Below are 18707 nucleotides of genomic sequence, written 5' to 3'. Positions count from 1 at the left end.
CAAGGATGAAATGCATTTATTAAAAATCCTGAATAAATAAGTAGATTGCTATTGTGGCTATGCTCCAGAAGAGTAGGGAGAAAAAAAACAACATTATGAGGCAGGGGAGGAGGGAGGGTGAAAGGGCCCAGGGTAGATGGAAGAAGAGGCTTAACCACTTCTCATCTTTCAGTCTTTCCTCCTGACTCCAGGCCTACCTTCCGGGAAGCTGCAAAGTGAGGTGGAGTGAGGCAGAGTGACATCTGGCCCGCTGATGCTCTTATTTCTTGATGCTCTTATATCTAGGCAGTTAGGGTACTGCCCTCTTGCGTGACTCGCAGGTCAAAAATGGGAGGTGTTCTAGGCTGGACAGCTATCACCTATGAGAGACTCCGTCTGGGAGAGGCCATCACTGAGCCTCCTGAAGCACCAAATGCAGGCAGCTGGCTGTCACTCATTTCTGCTGTCAGTCGGCTTCCTTCCTGCTTCTCTCCTCACATGTGGATTTTGTCTTAAGGGTGTGCTATAGCCCTGGCTGCTCCTGGAACCCACCAGGATGCTACAGAAACCCTGTAGACCCACAAGGACCAGAGGCCCAAGTTCAGTTAGTGTTGGGAGCAGGAGGGTGGGTGGCAGGGTTTTGTCACAGTTGACCTGTGTCACAGCCACTTAGGGCTATCTTTGGGGGTAGGAGCTCCGTCAGTTTGACCCTACGAAGGACACTCCCGGGAACACAAGTTCCTGGTAGAACTCAAGCTCAGGCTTTGTGTTTGTGATGAAACATTTGGTGGATCGAGGCACAGGAAGCTTTCTGTTTTCTCTGTAGGTGGCAGTGTAGGAGAACCATCAGCTCGCCTCACATAGTGCTCCATGCTTTCTGAGAGGCTCTGAAGGTGCCTCTCTCTGAGGCTTCCATTGGCCTCAGCCTGGCCTTGGGTGTACAGCTTTGTCTCCCCTGGCCCTTCCCACACAGGCTGAATTGGGGGGAGGTGTCCCTGGAATAGCCCAGAGCCCAGCACTGTGACAGGACTCACTTATGGTCCTAAGTACTAGCAAGCCACAAATCTCCCTGCTGTCCCTCCCACAGAGAGGCCGTAAGTGTCTCAGGTATGTCATTTATGGGCCACCTGCATTCCACTGGCACGAGAGGCCAGGTGAAGGACAGCTGGTGTTTATATCCCATGCCTTTGCAAAGGGCAGGGCCTGCCAGAGGCAGCCGGGCAGCTCGGCATGGACCTGAGGTTTTCCTGCCACGGGGTCCTCCTGAGAGGCCAGCTCAAGCCCAGCTGGAGGAAACAGGATCCCAGGGAGATACCCATGGGAAAGGGAACTGAACAAACAGAGCCTTGTGCAGCTTAGGACCTTCTTGTCAGGAGGAGGGAAACAGAAATGAGATGAACAGTAACGTGAGAATTTCCATTTCCCTCCAAGGAGCTGAGTGAAGCCAGATCTCGGGGAAGCTGAGTTCAGTGAACCGGACTGAAGGAATGTTAAAGACCATCAGCCCCTGGGACCTCCGGCCGAGCTCTAGGGTCGCGCTGCAGCAGCTAGGTGTGTCTCTGCAGGAAGCAAAATTGCATCTCCTTTGAGAACCATCTCCACAGCCTGCCTTGACCCGGGCAGTGGGGAACAGGTAGGTAGCGCCTGCTCCACAGAAGTCCACGGCAGCCACGTAGCCCCTAGCACCACACATGGTCCAGAGCGGCCGTGTCACCAGAGTTCTCTAGAGTCCCAGTGGCCAGGCAGGCGGTGCAGTCTCATGTCTTCCTTCTGGATGTGCTCATAACAGGACTGGGGAGAGAGACAAGGCTGAGGCCTGCTGGCAGACCTGTTCCCACAGGCCCTGAAAGCCACCGCACCCACCCTGCCCCAGTTAGGACTAGCTGTCAGCCACATTCTGCAGGCAAACGGCCTTCCCTCTGCGCACTGCCCGGAGCTGCAGCCTGAAGGGCTGTGACGCTCACCTGCCCTGCGAAGAGCTCCAAGTCTGTGAGGACCCTTTCCAGAGAGACACATAAGGTGGGGACTTGAGCTCTTTCTACCATGGTGCCTGGGGCGGGGAGGGCATTTCCTTGGGCTCCCAGCCGTGGCCTCTTACCTCTAAAGCTGTGAGAAGGAAGTCATGGAGGCCGCCTGTGTGGATGGGGTCCATCATGTCACGGATCAGGTGGATCTCAGCTCCCAGATGCTGAATTCTAGAAAAAGCACCGTGGCAACAAAGGAGAGAAGAAAGCAGAAGTCACAGGCAGACACCCCACAGCTAGGGGTGCGGCCCCGTCTAGAGAGCTAGACACTTTGGGAATGGCCCCAGCTCTGTCCCAGGCCCCCATGAGACCGGCTCCTTTCTGGGCCTCGGCTCCCCCTCTGTCCCGTGTTTGGTGTAGATGGGCTAGGAAGAGGTCTCACGTCCATCCACCCCCGTCCCCACCCACCGAGCTCGAGACACCACGTAGATAAGCAGCGGCAGAAGGTCGTCCATGGGCAGCTTGTGTTCCCTGCCGAGCACCCGTGACACCGTGGCCTCAATTTCCCCATAGGTCTTCTCGAGCACCTCCAGCTTCTCCCGAGGGTCCACTGTGGTACTGTAAGCAGGGTGCAACCCCTGGTCAGGGCCTGGCTGCTCAGTCTTGGGAGGAAGAGAAGGGGCAGAGCTCCTGTGCCCTTCCACGCTCCCCCAACCAGGACAGACACTCACATGATCTTCTGCAGACACTCAATGGCTGACAGGAAACACTTGTCCCGGACCAGAGAATATCTCTGTAAAAGGGGATAGGGGAGTAAAACGGGGGTCCAGCTTGGCATGCTCTCATCCCCAGGATCCTGTGCCACCCACACCTGCCCTGATGGCCATGTGGTCTGGGGCAATCCCACAGCGCCACTGTGAGCCTCGCTTTATGCAGCTGTGTCACGGGGGAACTAGGCTCCAAGAGGTTGAAAGGACCAAGACAGGCAGGTCCCTTGGTGACAATTCCAAAGCTGACGCCAAAGGTTCCCACACCCAAGGACTTCTTGAAACCCAGGTTCCTGAGCTGACTTCCTGCTTTCTGACTCAATGGGTATAAGGTGGGTGGGCTCAGTTTTAGAATTTTTTGCCTAGTACTACAAAAGCTGTGGGGCCATGATTCTGCTCCCTAGGAGGTTCCACATGGTCCTGAGACAGCGGGTGGACTCATGTGCCCTTGACCATGGCTGTCTTAAGAGGTGGGTCTGGTGGGTCTCTCTTCACACAGGAGAAAACTGAGACTTGGAGATCAGGTGCCCTACACAACTGTCACAGCCAGGACCAGAGCAGAGCCTGCTGGGGAGCCTGGTCACATGGGCTCCACTTGAGACAGGAAGGAAGCCTGGTGTCTCCTCCCTCACCTTCCTCTCCCTAGGCAATCCTGACTCCCAGGCAATCAGAAGCTCCAGGACCACAGACCAACTCCTTCCCACGAAAGCCAGACAGGCAAACACTACCCTCTCACCTGATTGCTTGTCAGCTTGAGGTCCTTGAGGGGCCATAGATGCCTAAAATTGAAGACATGAGATTGGGAAGCTTTGCAACTCTGGGATCAGAGGACACACCCTGTTCCTGTGTCTTCCTCTCCCCCCACCACTCACACACAGAAGGGCTAAGCACAGACAATGGTAAAGGAAAGGGGCCACTGTGGCCTCCTCAGCTGTATCCCACATAGCCTGAAGCCAGGGGAAGCCGTAGGCATAGGGTCCTGGAGGAAGTGATCTTCCACTCCTTTGTGTGACAAAGGAGCACTGGGCCCCGGAGGAGAATGGGAGCTGAGATTCCAGCAGGGACAATCAAGCACTTGGAGCATGGCTGTGTCAGGGGGGCACTAAGGAAAAAGGACATTTTAGAGGCAGCTGCGGGGGGGGGGGGGGGGCAGGGGAGGCGCCAGAGTATGGTGAACACCTGTCCGACCTGTTCCCAGAGCAGTCCTCAGTTTCCCCTTGAAGACCTCTCCTCCCCCACTCTCAGTCCAAGTGTGTGGGTCTTAATGGTGGGCCTGGAGGCAGGCCCAGTCAATGCTGGCCAGCACTCAGGGTAGGGAACCAAGCAAGGAGGGCCTCCAAGGGCACTGCTGGAACTGAGGGACAGAAAGCGCCAGCTCTCCCTGGGGGACAGTGGAGGGCTCGGAGGCACACAGCAACGACCCTGGCGTGGCTGGAGCCATGCTGGGGCAAAGTCAGGGGGAGAGCAAAGGTGTTTTCCTTTGTGGGATGGTTGGGCACCTAGCTCCAGCCACATCTGAAGGTGTTCCTGGCGCTCGTGGTGTGTGAATAAAGGAGCACGCCTCACGGCTGCGTAGAACTGCCAGCTCCCCGAGAGCGCTGGCTGAGCCGGGGGGAACAAGCTTACTTCTGCACGTCCAGGAACTCCAGCAGCTTGGTGTCGGGAAACAGGCTGAGGTTGGCGATGCCCTGGCTGTACAGTCCATCCTCTCTCTCGTGGAGAAGCAGGTAGAGTGTGAAGAGCTCCGAGTAGAAGTTGGGCAGGAGGAGGGGCAACAGCAGCCCGTGCACCTGCGTGTCCCTGAGAGGCCAAAATGGACGGGAGACACTGCTGTCAGGGCCATCTCTGTCTGCATCCGCAGAGCTGGGGTCCGGCCCTGGGGACAACCAATTCCTGCTCCATGTGACCTTAGGCTCAGCTCCTCCATGCCTCAGTCTCACGGGGCACAGGAAGGGGGAAGGCCTCTGGCAACCGCTCCCCACCTCAGCACAACTCAAGCATGAGGCTGGGAGGGCAGTTCAGAACAAAGGTGTATCCAGTGCGTGGTGGGCGGCACTGCTCCTGGGCGGCTCCAGGACCAAGGCCGTATGTCACCGTGATGTATAAATGGTAGACGGGCCAAGAGCGGTGACTAGCAGACATGCCCAGTGTTTTTCCAAGAAGTGCTACCACCCAGAGGCCGGGCCCAGGTACAAAGGCGTGGCTGGGTACCTTGTCTCTATGTCCTCTTCCTCCAGGGTCTGGCCCTGGCGCTGTAAGGCAACCTTCAGCAGACCCCTGCAAGTCAATGGGAGCGGCATGATGTGGCTGCTGCCCACAGAAACAGGACTCCACTGTCCCAGTCACCAACGCTCCCAGAACTAGCTCTCTAGATCTGGATTGGATGCCTGTGGAGCCCCGCCTCTCCCGCCACTGAGGGGCCGAGGCTGGAGCTACAGGGTGAGTTGCTGGAGGGTCCTGGCGCTCCAGTGGCAGCTGAAGCTCCTATCTGTAACATTCATGGGATCTAGGTTCTACTGGGACAGGATAGAGAGAGCTCGGATCCAGGGTCACACTCAGCCTACAGCAAGGGCAGAGTTCCTACAGGATCAGAGGTATGCCTGGGGACCAGACAGGGACTGGACCCTGGCCAGGGTCTGTTGGAGGCCCTTGCCGTCATCCCTCACACCTCTGACCACCACTGTCACACTGACCAACCTCTGATCCTGTATCGAAGACTTGAAAGGGCAATGCTGGGCCAGTCCCTAGGCGGAGGCTGTCACCCTATGCACAGCTTACCTGTAGGCAGCCCAAAGCTCCTGGGCGTGTTGCTTCGCCTCCTCCTGGGCCATGCCCTGCAGGTGTTTGTTGGCCCCTATGCCTGAATATGTGGCCTGGAAGGTCAGCATCAGGGTCTGGAGTAACTTCCCCAGGGGGTGTCGGGAATTGCTCAGAGCCTGGGCCCGTGAGAGAACAGGGATGCTTAGAGCCAGGGCCTGGAGCACAGTAGGCCCCAGACCAGCCTCCCGGACAGGAACGCCACAGAAGACCACGGTTAGCACCACGCTGTGAGATACAGGAGGCCTCCCCCAGGCTGGGCCCTCACCTTCCTGAGGTACTGCTGCAGGGCCTTGGGCTCTCGGTGCAGCAGCAGCTCCTGCAGGATATCTTCCATGCTGCCCGCACAGTCCTCGGGGTGGCTCCTGGGGCGCCATGCACAGTGTCCCTCACCCGCCCCTCAAGTCGGTACCCATGCCCAGGAGCTTCCCTAGCCCCCGCTGACCTGCAGGGACCTCCAGAGGGCCGGGCTCACCTTTCGCAGCACAGGTACTCCTGGGACTTGCGTAGCTCCCTGGAGCTCTGCACGTGGAATCCCAACAGGGCTTCCTGCAGTTCCCCGGGACAGCCTGAACGCACGAAGGCCCGGAAGGGGCTGTAGACTCCCTGCCAGCGGCTCTCCACAGGGAAGGCACCCACTCCCAGCTGTCTGTGATTGGGGGACAGTCAGAGACACGGAAGATGAGGCCGGAGCCACCGATCCCTTGGCACGGCCCTTCGAGGGTTGGTGGCACCAGCCTGGACCTGGGGGTGGGGCAGGATGGAGAACGCAGATGGAGTTGACCCCCAAGGCAAGTGGAGAAGAAAACAAGGCAGAGAGAGAGGGGCAATGTGTTCCGGGATGGAACATAGTTCTGCAGAGGTCAACAGATTCTCAACAAACACAGCAAGAGCTATTCAGCCGAACTGACTTTTCCAAACGGGTGTTCTGTTTTCGCAGGAAAAGAATCTGTCTCACAGACTACTGGGAGAGTGAGTCCACTTCCCAAGTTTCTTTCCGTTTTCATCTTGTCTGCCAGGGAACTCAGAGCCAGGCTAAGGGAGACTATAACCATATCTATAACTATGTCTCTCTCTTTCTTTTAAGATCAACTCACAATTTATTTATTTTTCTTGTATATTTGACTTGGAAACTGTCTTGCATTCTTTCTAGGAAAAAAAAAAAAATCTAAAACCAGGGTCAAAGTGAGACTTACAAGTTCTATTTTCCTTCCAGCGTGTGTATGGCAGAACACCCACCTAGCCCTAGACTTCAGGAGCCTCCGGCTGGAAGACTCGGGGCTCAGAACCGTCTATGCAATAAGGCCTCCACTGAGCCCCCAGGCCTTGGGTAGGAAGAGACACACACTGGGCTCTCACCTCTTTCGAGTACTGCGTGGGTCGGGCGGGAGGGCAGCCGTGTCCAGCACTCCCTGTGTGTACAGCCCTTTATCTGTCCCACTGCTGAAAGAACCGTCCAAGGTGAAACCGTTGGGGAAGGTGACCTTGCCCTGGGAGCAGAAAATGAGGGCAGAAATGTCCGCGTGCCCAGCCAGCCGTTCAACCAAGTGTGTCCATGCTGGGCCTGCCTGCTGGTGTGGGTCAGATGGAAACGTCTGACCGTGTGTCCTGCCTGTCCACTCAAGCTGCTACAAGATTCTAGGAGTCTCACTCACTGTGAGACGTGGTGGTCCAGGGATCTAGAGGGGCAATTCCTTGCTGTGTGGAGTTGCTCCCTTCCCCTGACCACTCAGGATGCGCCAGGCCTGCCTGTCCTTCTCTATCCAAAATTATCCCCACGTCCCCAAAGGCCCCGCATGGATACAGCTGTCTTGTGCTATGTCAGCTCAGGCGGGAACATAGAAAAGAACGGTGACCCCAGGGACAGCTGCCCAAGGCTCTGGTGGTGATGGCTCTGCAAGAGCACAGCACAGATACAACCAGACTGGGCCCTCTGGGCACAAGGCAAATCCTCCGTCTCTTATCACCTTGCTCTGTTAAGTCAGTACTACATGCTGCATGGCATGGACACGGAGCCCCCTGGAAACCATGGAGGTGGGAAGGGCACCCTTCAGCCTTGGCTCTGGGCCCTGGCTTTATGGGGTGGATCGAGAAGTGGCATGGCTCTCACCTTCCCTAGGAGCGTCAGGTCCCTGGTGAAAGTACCTTCATACAGAGAGTCGTCCTCACAGAGCAGGATGCCTGGGCCCTTGAAAGGAAGCAAGAAAACAGAGGAAAGGGAGGTGAGGCTGGACAGAAAACCAGGGTGGGTGGACACTGACCCACGGTGCTAAGAGTCCCTAAGCCCTGGCACTGCCCTCCCCAGATGTGTTAGGTCCCATGAGCCCCCATCCCTTGTTTTCCCTAGTTAGGCCTCAGACTTGGCTCCTCTTCCTTCAGCAGCCTCTTCAGGAAGCCCCTAAATACTCAGGAAGTGCTGGCTTCCTTTCAGCTGCTTCCCTGTCACTGCCCTGAGTCCTGGGGAGGAGGGGAGCAATCATATTCCCTCACTACCGCACCTGCCAGGAAGGTCACTGACAAGTTCATGTTCAACTTGTTCCTGACTCTATGCCATGGGCCTATTCTTGCCTTTCCTTCCCCTTTTCCCTGAGGTCTCCTTTGGTTCTTTCCAGAACAAGGTGGAGTCTAAACAAACAAGCCATAAAATCAGGCACATCTGTTGCCCAGAGCCCCACCTCGCATCAAGCGCCTGGCTAGTACAGAGGCAGAGGGCAAGAGCTGGAGGCCCAGGCTAGGGGGACTTGGGTTTGCTCTCAGTCTCGGCCAGATATGACTATGATGTTGGGCAGGTTCTCTGATGTCTGTCATCAATAAACATGTGTCGTTCATATGCTAAGGATAATGGCATCAGTTGCAGGAGTCACACAAGGACTCCAGAAGATGGTGGAGGTTCAGTCAGGGCCAGTGAGGGTTCTAGGAATGCCACTGGCGGACCTAGGACACGTTTGGTTCTTGACAGCTCACGTGTGTACACTAAGCACCATTGACCTGAGTTGCAGATGGGGAAAGTGAGGCTAAAAGAAGCCTGGATCTTGCCAAAGTCAGAGCAGATGGATGGCACAGCTGGCATCCCTTGTCATCCATACAGCTTGGCTTTGATTCAGCTAGAGTGCCCAAGGCCGGGGCTACCACTTACGGCTATCTTGTCCCCTTGGAATGTGCCCTGATAGCAGGCGCCTGCCTGGGTAACCACGACCCCAGGGCCATGACGCTGGTCGGCCAGCCACATGCCAATGTAGCGCTCACCCCTAAGGGAAGAGGGAATGTAAGAGAGGGGTCTCAGAATGGTTCCCATGTGCCCTCTGGATGCTCTGCTGGCAGGGGATGCGGGGAGACAGGCAGTGACAGAAGAAGATGAAGCGAGAACCCCAAGGAGAACAGAGGACGGCACGAAAGGGGGTCTTCTTTAGGGGAAAGCATGCCGGGTGGAGCCCCCTAGAGGTAGCAGGAAGCAGAGCTGGAGAGAAGCACCATGGAGGCCCGCCTCCAGTACAGAGCAAGACAAAAGGCTGAGGGGAACGGGAGCCAGTCTGACCTCTGGCTTCTCTTTGCCAGGACTCACCTATCACGGTCGTCCTCAATGCCATAGCCACTCCTCTGGCCTCTCTCCCAGTGGCCTGTGTACCTGAAGGGCTGGGAGGCTTGTGGGGCACTGTCGAGGACGCCAAATCCATGCCGCTGGCCGGCTTGGAAATAGCCCTTGTACACCTCATCAGTGCCATACCTGGAGAGATTCACCGATGGCTGGTTCCACCTCAAGCCCAGTCCAGAGGATATGCCTCCCACACCTTCCCCCTAGAGGCCAAAGGTCACTTACTCACAGATGCCGTAGCCACACATGGTGCCTTCCTGCCAGTGGCACTTGTAACAGTCAAACTTGTCCTCAGAGGCCTGGGGCACCAGGCAGATGCCGAAGCTGACCATGTGGTTCGGTGGGGTTGAAAAGTGAGTATCCAGGCCACTAGCCTGGTCAGATGCCCCTGTCACATCCCCCCAGGCTACCCAGTTGTCCTCGTCTCTAAGGAGTCCCCGTTCTCTTACAAAAAGTCCTCAGGACACCCCTCCCCCTCCGTGGAAAGGCCGAGACCCACACCCCTACTCCTGCCAGGTCCCCCTTCTGCGTCTATGTGGTGTGAGGAGCTGGGCCATGTAACCACTCCTGTTTGAGAGTTGGCAGTTTGGGGCAGCCAGTAGATGGTGGATGACAGGTCCTCTAGTTGCCCCTATGCCAGCACCTGCCCAGCCAGCCTTACCCATGCTCCAGGCCCTGGTAGAAATGCCCCACGTGGTTCCGTCCATTTGGCCACCTCAGGGTTCCCCTGGAACACAGGTGAGGGCCTCCGCCTCAGGCCACTGGACCCACGCCCAGTCAGCGGCACCCCCAGACTCTCCGGGGTGCCTCCCTTCCTTTCTCTCCCCTACGATCTTCCAACTAGGCTTTCTGCTCACCAAGACTTCATGGGAGCATTGCGACCTCTCACAGAAAGCCCCTCCCCCCCATCTCTGGGCACACTTGTACCAGCAGCCTTGTACAAGTACTGGGTACTGGGGTACTGTTGACATTTCCCATGGAGAACCCTGGAAAGATCTACAGCCCCCTTTCCCCTTGAAGCACAGGAGATACGGAACTAAATGTCAAGCCTGAGGAAATTCCTAGTCAATGGGATTCCTAGCATGCTCCTTCTTTCAGATGGCCTGCTGGAAGTGCCTAGCCCACAGCCTTGCCGACTCACTTGCCGTGGGGCTTGGCCCGACACCACTCGCCCTCATAGGTAGCCTGGCACAGCCGGCCCTCATGGCGGAAGGTATAGGCCACACAGCGACAGTCAGGGGGTACAGATGGCTCCCGGCCTGACCCCAGCACAGGGAAGTCCTTCTTGCCACGCAGGGCCTGGCACACAGCCTGGGTCACCTTCCACTGCCAGAGAACCTGGTGGGGACAGGAAGGCAATGGTGTCATCGCTACTGCAGGTATGGCCCTAAAGAGGCTCTCAGGGCACCGAGGCCCTTCCCCTCCACCCTGGCCTCAAGCACACTGCCCTTCTATGGCATGGCACCAGGCCTGAGATCCTTTGAGTTGCCCAGAGACCAGACAAGCCAGAGGGCTGCACCAAATGGTAGGAGCAGACCTCTACCCCAGTCCTAATGGTGGAAAATCCCCATTCCTGCAACATCCCGATACTCAGCCCTCGGCACAGCCAATTCCCGCCTGAGCCCTGCAGGACTGGCACTCCACCCTCCCTGGCTTCTGACTGGACCCCTACCATTCATGCGTCAAGCTCATTCACCTGGCCCTGGGGGTCTCTGGTGCACAACGAGAACTCTTCTTCAGGGGTGAGGATGTGAAGCACACACCTAGGCAGACAAGAGGTGGCCGGTGAGCCTGTTTCTGTCCAGGGTTAGAAGTGGGGCTCTTGTGGGAGCCTGGAAAGGTGAGCAGATATTATAGCACCTGGGGAGGGAAGTCCAGGGTCCCTGGAGAGAAAGTCACTCACTTGTCTGGGCCAGGCTCCACCCATACTAACTTCAGGTCAAAAGTGTGGACATTGTGGCCCTGGAAGTAAATGGGGACAGGTGTTGTCCAGCCATGTGTACAGACACACCTGCTGAGAGCCTCAACGCAGATCCTTCCGCTGCAGCCTGTTCCCTGTCAGCTGTAGCTCCTCTTTTCTCTCTCATCCTAACTGCTGGCCAGGCCTCTCTCTCCCTGCGTGGTTGCTGGGGTTTTCTGGCATCAAGGCCAGCCCCTGGCAGCCCCTGCCACAAACTTCTGAGGATCCTCTTGCCCGGGGACGGAGGCCCACGGCAGAGCCTGACCCCTGCAGGCTCGTGCACCTGCCTTCACACTCCCCATGCTGTCAGCGTCTGCCCTTCCGCCATCACGCCCTCCTGAGCTCCTGTCAAGCATCCTTACTTCACCTTTGCTCATGTTCTGTCAAAGAAGCTATCCATCTCTGAGACTGATGGAAAGTCCCTCTCTCTGGAGTGTTATTGTTCATTTGCCCCAAGAAGGCTGCTCACTTGACCAGGAAAGGGCTCAAGGCCAAGCCTGAGGATGGAGTTGTTTACAGGATGTAACTGAGGGACAGGAGAGTCCCACAGAAACAACAGCATGAGCAAAGGCCCAGACTAAAGTGTCCCTCTTTTCTTCTCTCCTCCCTCTTCTTCTCCCTCCCTCCTTCCCTCTCTCTTACTCCCTTCCCTCCTTTCCTCCCTGAAGTTGGTTTTGTCAGGAGAGGATAGTACAGACACAATCAGAACAAATCCCAAACCATGCTGAGGCGAGGGAGTCAGTGATGTGAGCACCACAAGTGCCATGTGAGTTTGGCCAAGGTTATTGACTATGGGACAAACCTGTCTGGCTTCCTCTTGACCCACAATCCTTGGCTTGACTCTCCACACCAGGGCCCACCCCTGCACCAAGCCTGTGGCCTCAGCTTCAGCTCCTGATCCTTTCCTGTTTCTAATCTGGCCCCAGAACCCTACCTCATGCTACCCCCTCCTAACCTGTAACAGGACGAGGGCATCATCAAAGAGCAGCACACGCTCAGCCCGCAGCGGGGTGACCCCCACAGGGATGTCCTGGCTATCCTGCAGGAGTCGGTGTGTAGGACTACAGAGCACATCCTGGTGGTGTGAAGACAAGAAGTTCAAGTGCCTATCCTGGAGGCTGCTGGCCAACCCTGCCCCTCCTGCCTGCACCCCAGACATCTCCCAGAGACCATCTTAGCAGGCCTAGGGTAGCCTCTAGCTCTCGCTCTCTCTCACTCTCACATACACACACACCGACACTCCAAGAAGTGGGAGTGGGGAATGTCATCCCTGAACTAACCCAGAAGGGCAGCTCTCTCTCTAGAGCTTTCCCGGGTGGTCTCCATACCGCACTCCTGCCACAGCAGGGTTCCTATCACCATCACCCAGTATGTTATACTCTCTGCCACCCACGGTTATTCTGGCCTGCTCTACTCCTGGCCTAAGCGTTCCCATCTTCTGGGGACCCGAGGACTCTCCTTCCTGCAGGCTACGCTAGATGGTGACAGGCATGCGTAATTGGCGGCACCACCAACAGAGAAAGTCTGACTGATAGCCACAGGTTATCAGGCCTCCTTCCAGATGGGGAAGCTGAGGCAGAGAGCTGCTCAAGCCACCCAGCATAGCTTCATATCCAATGTGGAACCCTAATTCCTCCACCGTCCCAAAGCCTCAGACTCACCCTCAGCCGACTGCTGAGGCTGTGCCACAGGGCCTGGGTGGCCACAGCTTGGTCCAAGGCCTGCCTCATGAAGGACTGCAGGTTCCCAAACAGGGTGACAGCATGCATCACCAGCTCCTGGGCTGGGTGGCACTGTGGGAGGACAGGGCAGGTAGGGAGGATCTTGGAACCAGCCACCCGACCAGATGATGGCCGTGAGGGCTCCAGCCTGGCCTTGCCGGTCAGGCCTAAACTTAAGCCACAGCTCTCTTTTCTCTCCCTTACAACTGTTCTAGGGACACAGAGGGAACATGAAGGTGCTTCCCGATGGACAGTTTGGTAACACCAACAGTGTGGTCCTGGGCCATACGTCCTCACACCCTAGTAGAGAATTCTATGTCTGCTCTTTGGCTGTCAACTGCTCCCTCAAGGCAGAGCCATGTGCCCAAGATTGCACAGGGAAGATTCATGCCCCCAGAACCCTTCCCCAGGGCAGGGCTATGTTCTTTGGGGGCCCCTCCCTCCTGCTTAACTTGGCCCCCTGAGCCTGAGCCCTGTCTCTCCTCTCCTCCATCCATCCATCCTTGAGCTGCTCTCAGCACCCACCTTGTCAAGGGTGTCCCTGAGGCTCAGCAGGAGGAGTACATATTTCTGCACGTGCTGGGCGAGAGGCTGGTGGAGGGCCTGGCACATCGTGGTGCCCACAGAGCCCTCGGGGCTCACACAGGACAACAGCTGCCGCAGGGCCTTCCGCTGGCTCCTCCAGTACTCACTGTATTTGGGAAGGGTCACAGACTACATTCACCCCTCCCAAGCCCACCCACCTGTAACACCCCCATTCTAACCTTCTCCCAGCTCCCAGTCCCAGTAGCCCGGCCCTGTAGCCTATTAGCCCAGCAAAGCACTGAGCTCTCTTCCTGGAGGTTCCGCAGCCTCGCCTCAGGGGAGACAGGGACAGACACTCAAATGGTGTTTGGACAAGATACCTGCTGCTTCAGGATGGGCTTCTCCAGCTCCCTCTCACCCAGACACTCACGCCCACACAGGGGGCTACTGTGGCAGCCCCAGGCTCACCTTCTCCTCTTTGAGACCCTCTGGAAGGCTTGCACCACCACGCAGTCAGTGTAGGACTTGATGTACCTACAGACAACCCAGCTACCTTGAAAGCCCAGCTCCCGACTCACACTCAACCTCTGCCCTTTTGGGGTCCCAGATCCCACCCACTGAGCAGCAGGATCCTGATGGTTCAGGCAACTGCTTGACACCCCCAAGCCGTGATTCAACAGTTATATCTCATAGGTCTGGTCCAGGACTGAGCCTCTAAGCCTGCTGCTAAGTTAACATCCTAGACTACAGGAGCATCACTCTAGCTGACCCTTAGGACCAAGCAGCAGAGGCGGCACTTTGGCACTGTGGCCAAGCAACAGGCTCCTCTCGGGGTGGGGGTGGGGTCTTACTCCATGTGGGCCTGCAGGACATAGTCAGCATTTCTCAGTAACAGCAGGGCCTCCAGACCTATGGAAGGTGGGTGGTACAGTCTCTGCCGCAGTGAACGCAGGCTCTGCTCTGTCACCTCCCACAACCGCTGAGCGCTTTCATGCAGTTGCTGCAAAAGCCGAAGGCACTCTCTGTCGCACGAGTCTGAGGGCTCCAGGTCTGTAGAAAGCAGAGCCACTCTGAGCTCACATCCAGGGAAGACCCTGTAGCCACGAGATGCTCAGCACCGTATCAGCACCCACTAGAGCTCTTGGGAGGCAGGGCATGCTGGGATAAAGAGCTGAACTCTTAAGTCAGTACGGTTGTGTGTCTGCCTCCTACTTAACAGGACCAACCCTAATCGTTTCAGGGGAACCAAGTCTCCTAGATCCCCTGAGTGTCCTCCTGTTCTCTCTAGATCCAGCTGTAGAATTTGGCATCTTTAAGGTCACTCTCCAGCCTCTTTATAGAGGCACAAACAGGCTGTGAGAGGGAAGCACCTGCCCAAAAAGCCACATTACAAGGGAGACCCCCAGTGAAAGCCTTATGTGTTCTGCCCGCTAGTCAGGGCTTTCCAAAGCACTACTGGGAGCCCTGAGTGGGAACAAGGAGTGAGGCAAATGGTACCACTAGGCCTGTGGGCCCCACGAGGCCATTTGGGAAGGAAACAGCCTGTACTTGGCGGCCAAGGCCTCAGCTCCATCAAAAGATGGCGGTAGCAAGTGCTACGGTTCCCACTTGAGGTTTCAGAGAGTCTGCCGAGGCAGAGCTCTTATCCCTGGGGGCTGCTCAGGTGCCCCTTCCCTACCGGGGGCCTAGACTCACCACCTAAGATCAGGGGCTGGAGGATAAGACTGTTGGTGCGAGCCAGAGTAGTTGAGAAGACCTCCTCCAGCCGAAGCAGGTCTGCCTCCTCAGAGCTACACATAGCCAGGGCGCTAGACACTGGGCCTGCCGGGTAGGAAGGATACAGGTCTCAGCCAGAGAATACAGGTCACAAGCATCCTCCCCAGTTCCCACAAGACCCATAACCACCCACATCAGAATCCCTTGCTGAGCTCAGCTTCTCTCAAAAAAAAAAAGATCTATTCTGGCCACAGAGCCCTGACCTGCTCCCTGACAGGACCCTTGAGGGAAGGGTCCTGAAGACTATCAAGGGAAGCAGCCCTTTCCACCCAAGAGTACGTGCTCTTCAAGCTCAGTTTTGGCCTGCTCAAATGCACCCTGGCTCCAGGCACCCAGGGGTTGACTACTCAGCCGTTCTTTGCCCTGGCCATCTCACCACTGAAGTTCCCACTCAGAGACTATTCCCTCTTTGGGGAAAGGAACATGCATGCTGTCAGAAGAGCTCAGTAATATGCTGATGGCGTGGCTCGGGGTCCCTGTCACTAGATAGAGCTCAGTAAGCCAGGAGAGACCTAATACAAGAGCAGTCTGGAGGCCTCCTGCTGAAGCAAGATGGAGCAGCAGAGCTTGGGGACCTGCAGACCCACAGGGAGGGAGGGAAACAGGAAGGAGGGAGGGAAAGGAGGGAAGGTGCAGAAGAAGGCACAGCATACATACAGTGGGGAGAGGTAAAAGCAAAGGCTCATGGGAGTGCTGGGCCAGCCTATGAGGATAGCCCACCTTCATTGGCCAGCAGACATGCTTGACTTTGCCTCAGTCAACCTTGAAGATCGTGGAGGGCTTTAGAATAAGGTACTAGCAGATCAAGGGGCAGAATGAGCAAGACCAACCTGGTGACAGATGGCCCCAGGCAACGAGAAAGGTCAGCATGGGGAGGACCCTACATGTTTACCTCCCCTAACCAGGCTGAGCCTCTAGATGGCTCCCACTTAGGAGAAGAATCCCTGGGGTAGGCAGGCAGGTCAGCTGCAGCCTTGAAATGCTCTTCCCCGAGTGAGGGATCTTCTAAGCAAGCACCAAGGGCAGGGGTTGTGAGGAAGCATGCTTGAGCCTGTTCCATAGCCAGACTGTGTGGCCCGGCTCAGGCAAAGCCTCCCACAGGCAGCCCTTGCTACCTTCACTTGGCAAGGATGTTCAAATGGCCTGATCTGAAAGATGCCTTAGGGTAGAGTTAAAGCTTCTTCACTATGCCTCGTCCTGACACAGGGTGGGTCAGATGTCACCACAGGCAGTCAATGACAGGCACGTGACATCAGGCAGACCCCAGCAAATGGCAAGGGGGCTCAGTCTTCCTGAAGGCACCCCAAAGATGTCATGGGGAAGTCCCAGGTTCTTGGCAGAACCCAGGACTCCAAGAGCACTGGCTCCAGAACAGAGAAGGGCGGGAACTTCAGAACTCTGGCCCAGATCCTGGGCCCAGGCATTCCTGCCCCACCTTTCCTGCTGCTGTTCTGCTGTGTGGAAGGGTGAGGCTGTGGGAGGGAGAGGCAGGAAAGAGAAACTGCTAGACACCCAGCGGCAGCCATGTTTGCTGGCAGTTAAAGCAATGCCACTCACCCTTCCCCCACAAAGACACAAGGAGAGGGTGGGGAGGGCAGGCACGAGCCACTCTGGCTCAGTTCCCACTGACCCTCAACCATGTTTCCAGAAACTGACAGAATGGAAAGTCCATCTCTAACCCTGCACTATGCTGGTACCCAGCCCACACCTCACCTGCTGTCCACAAGAGATCCACCTCTGCCTATTACGTCACAGCTCACCCATCCCAGTCCTCTCTGAAATGGAGCTCTAACTAGATCAGGACATTTCGAACCATTGTGGTTGCCTCTCAAGAGAACAAACTCTAGACTGAAGCTCCTTTTGGCATAGAACCTGGTCCTTGAGCTCCACATCCCCAAACATCCTGAAGCATAGCCTGGCTCTGGGTAGATCCAACAGATCCAGGCTAAACTCTATGGTGCCCCAGAAGGATTTCCAACCCCAGGAAATCACATCATCCAGAGGAAAAGGTAGAAATTAAGGGGGCCTTGGAAGGCCGCACTTAAGGCCAGGAGGGTGGAAGTCTCTGGGTTTGGAGCTCTGTCTGGGTTCACTCTGAAAGTGAGAAGGTGGATATAAAGCCAGGGACAAGGCCAGGCACGAGTGTTTGAGAATGTGCGTGCTGGGAAGTGACAGTGTGGAATAACTGAGGAGGCCAGCAAGAGTACTCTCCTCTCTAACCCTGGGCCCACCACCCATCAGTACCCCTCTGGTCAACCACATGACCTTATATTCTCCCTCCTGTCAGCTCTGGGGTCCTTAGTGGGAGGCTGTGCAAAAGGTGAATTTGAGGCAGGGAAAGTCCAGGGGGGCCTAGAGACACTATCTGTAGATCAGGTGCGTGCAGAGCTCTGACCCAGGCCCTGGCTCTCAGCACTAACAGGCTCACCAGAACTAAGTGGCTCGGAGGTGCTGGGTGACTCACAGAGGTACACAGTGCATTCCCGGCAGGACCACGCCACCCTTCTTATCCCCTTGGTGCTCACTAACAGGCAGGGTGAGGCCAAAAAAGTAAGTTGGGCCATGCACAGGTGAGTCAGCTATTGTCCTTGTGGCCATCAAAACAGTAGCTGGACCTGCTCCCTTTCCTCTGCATTCCTGGCCTCCGTCCCACACCAGACTGCTCCAGAGCAGGGTCACTGGGGCCTTCCCTGCCCTCACACAGTCCTGGCCCCTCAGGCCCCTCAGCCGCACCCTAGCATGGCACTCACTCTGGTATTTCCTGGTCTGGACTGGCATGGACCTTATTTCTGCTGTGGAGGCCTTTTTCTAGACTGTGCTGGAGGCCCATTAATTAACTTACATGCCCAATGGGCAGTGAAGGTAGTGTCTGTCCCGAGGAAGTGCACGGAACTGTCTGTCACACCTGCCCTCCCAACTCCAGCCCCAGTCTCTGCCTCTCCCTGGTCTAAGCTTCTGGCTCTAGATGCCTCCCTGGCTCCGCACTAGCTTCCCTTTCCTCTGCCTGCCTGCCATGGTGCACAGTCCCTGGAGTTGCCCAAACTACTCCGCTCCGACCTTCAGACATCTGTCTACGCGCTTCCCAGGCAAGAAACAACACCTTCTCGGCTTCTCTGTCAGCCCTTCCTGTCAGCCCTTCCGCCCTGACCAGGCAGGTCACCTCCTCCTGGTAGCCTCTCCCTCTGGGTGATACACTCGCACCCGGGGCCTGGCCTGGCCGGAAGGCACTGCGCTCGCGCTCCACACTGCTGCCCGGGGTTGGACCCGCGCTGCGTTTAAATCGGTGACCACGGGACAGGGAGGAGGAAGCTAAGAACTCCACCGAGGCAGATGATGAAGGGCTCGTGACCATGGCAGCGGGAGGAGGCGAGCGCCCCTACCCGCCGCGGAGCCCGTGGGGCAGCGGACCCCGCCCACAGACGCGCGCCCTTACCTTCGCCCTGCGCCGCGGAGCCCCGAGTGGCCGGCCGCGCAGCTCCGCGCCCCGCCGCCCTCCCTCTCCGCGCCCCGCCCCGAGGTGTTGCCGCGCGGGGGCGTCCCCGAGGGGGCGGGGCCAGGCCTCGGAATGTCCCCGAGCTAACCCTCAGCCTCTCCTGCCACCGCCGG

General features: G+C 57.0%; 1 protein-coding gene across 3 annotated transcripts; it reads right to left on the bottom strand.

Annotated features, from left to right (window-relative positions):
• Positions 1 to 18707, bottom strand: Als2cl (ALS2 C-terminal like). Of its 3 annotated transcripts, none has more exons than XM_055601716.1 (26): positions 18535 to 18706; positions 15021 to 15146; positions 14177 to 14375; positions 13794 to 13859; positions 13326 to 13491; positions 12741 to 12872; positions 12035 to 12154; positions 11023 to 11081; positions 10816 to 10882; positions 10261 to 10457; positions 9781 to 9846; positions 9345 to 9443; positions 9090 to 9251; positions 8664 to 8775; positions 7638 to 7715; positions 6887 to 7017; positions 6003 to 6176; positions 5796 to 5892; positions 5489 to 5646; positions 4922 to 4987; positions 4337 to 4510; positions 3447 to 3489; positions 2675 to 2736; positions 2412 to 2561; positions 2078 to 2174; positions 1 to 1770 (listed from the first exon to the last, which is right to left on the bottom strand). In XM_055601716.1, exons 2-26 carry the CDS (start codon positions 15121 to 15123, stop codon positions 1690 to 1692), a joined length of 2859 nt encoding a protein of 952 aa, XP_055457691.1. In that variant the 5' UTR covers positions 15124 to 15146; positions 18535 to 18706; the 3' UTR covers positions 1 to 1689. The 3 variants fall into 3 exon arrangements, with proteins under 3 accessions (XP_055457691.1, XP_055457692.1, XP_055457694.1); XM_055601717.1 differs by lacking the exon at positions 18535 to 18706 and adding an exon at positions 18262 to 18278; XM_055601719.1 differs by lacking the exon at positions 13794 to 13859 and having other exon boundaries at positions 18535 to 18707.

Source organism: Psammomys obesus, unplaced genomic scaffold (genome assembly GCF_907164565.1).
Source record: "Psammomys obesus unplaced genomic scaffold, mPsaObe1.curated_primary_1811, whole genome shotgun sequence".
Taxonomy (NCBI): Eukaryota; Metazoa; Chordata; class Mammalia; order Rodentia; family Muridae; genus Psammomys; species Psammomys obesus.
This window is presented reverse-complemented; position numbering and strand designations above follow the sequence as displayed.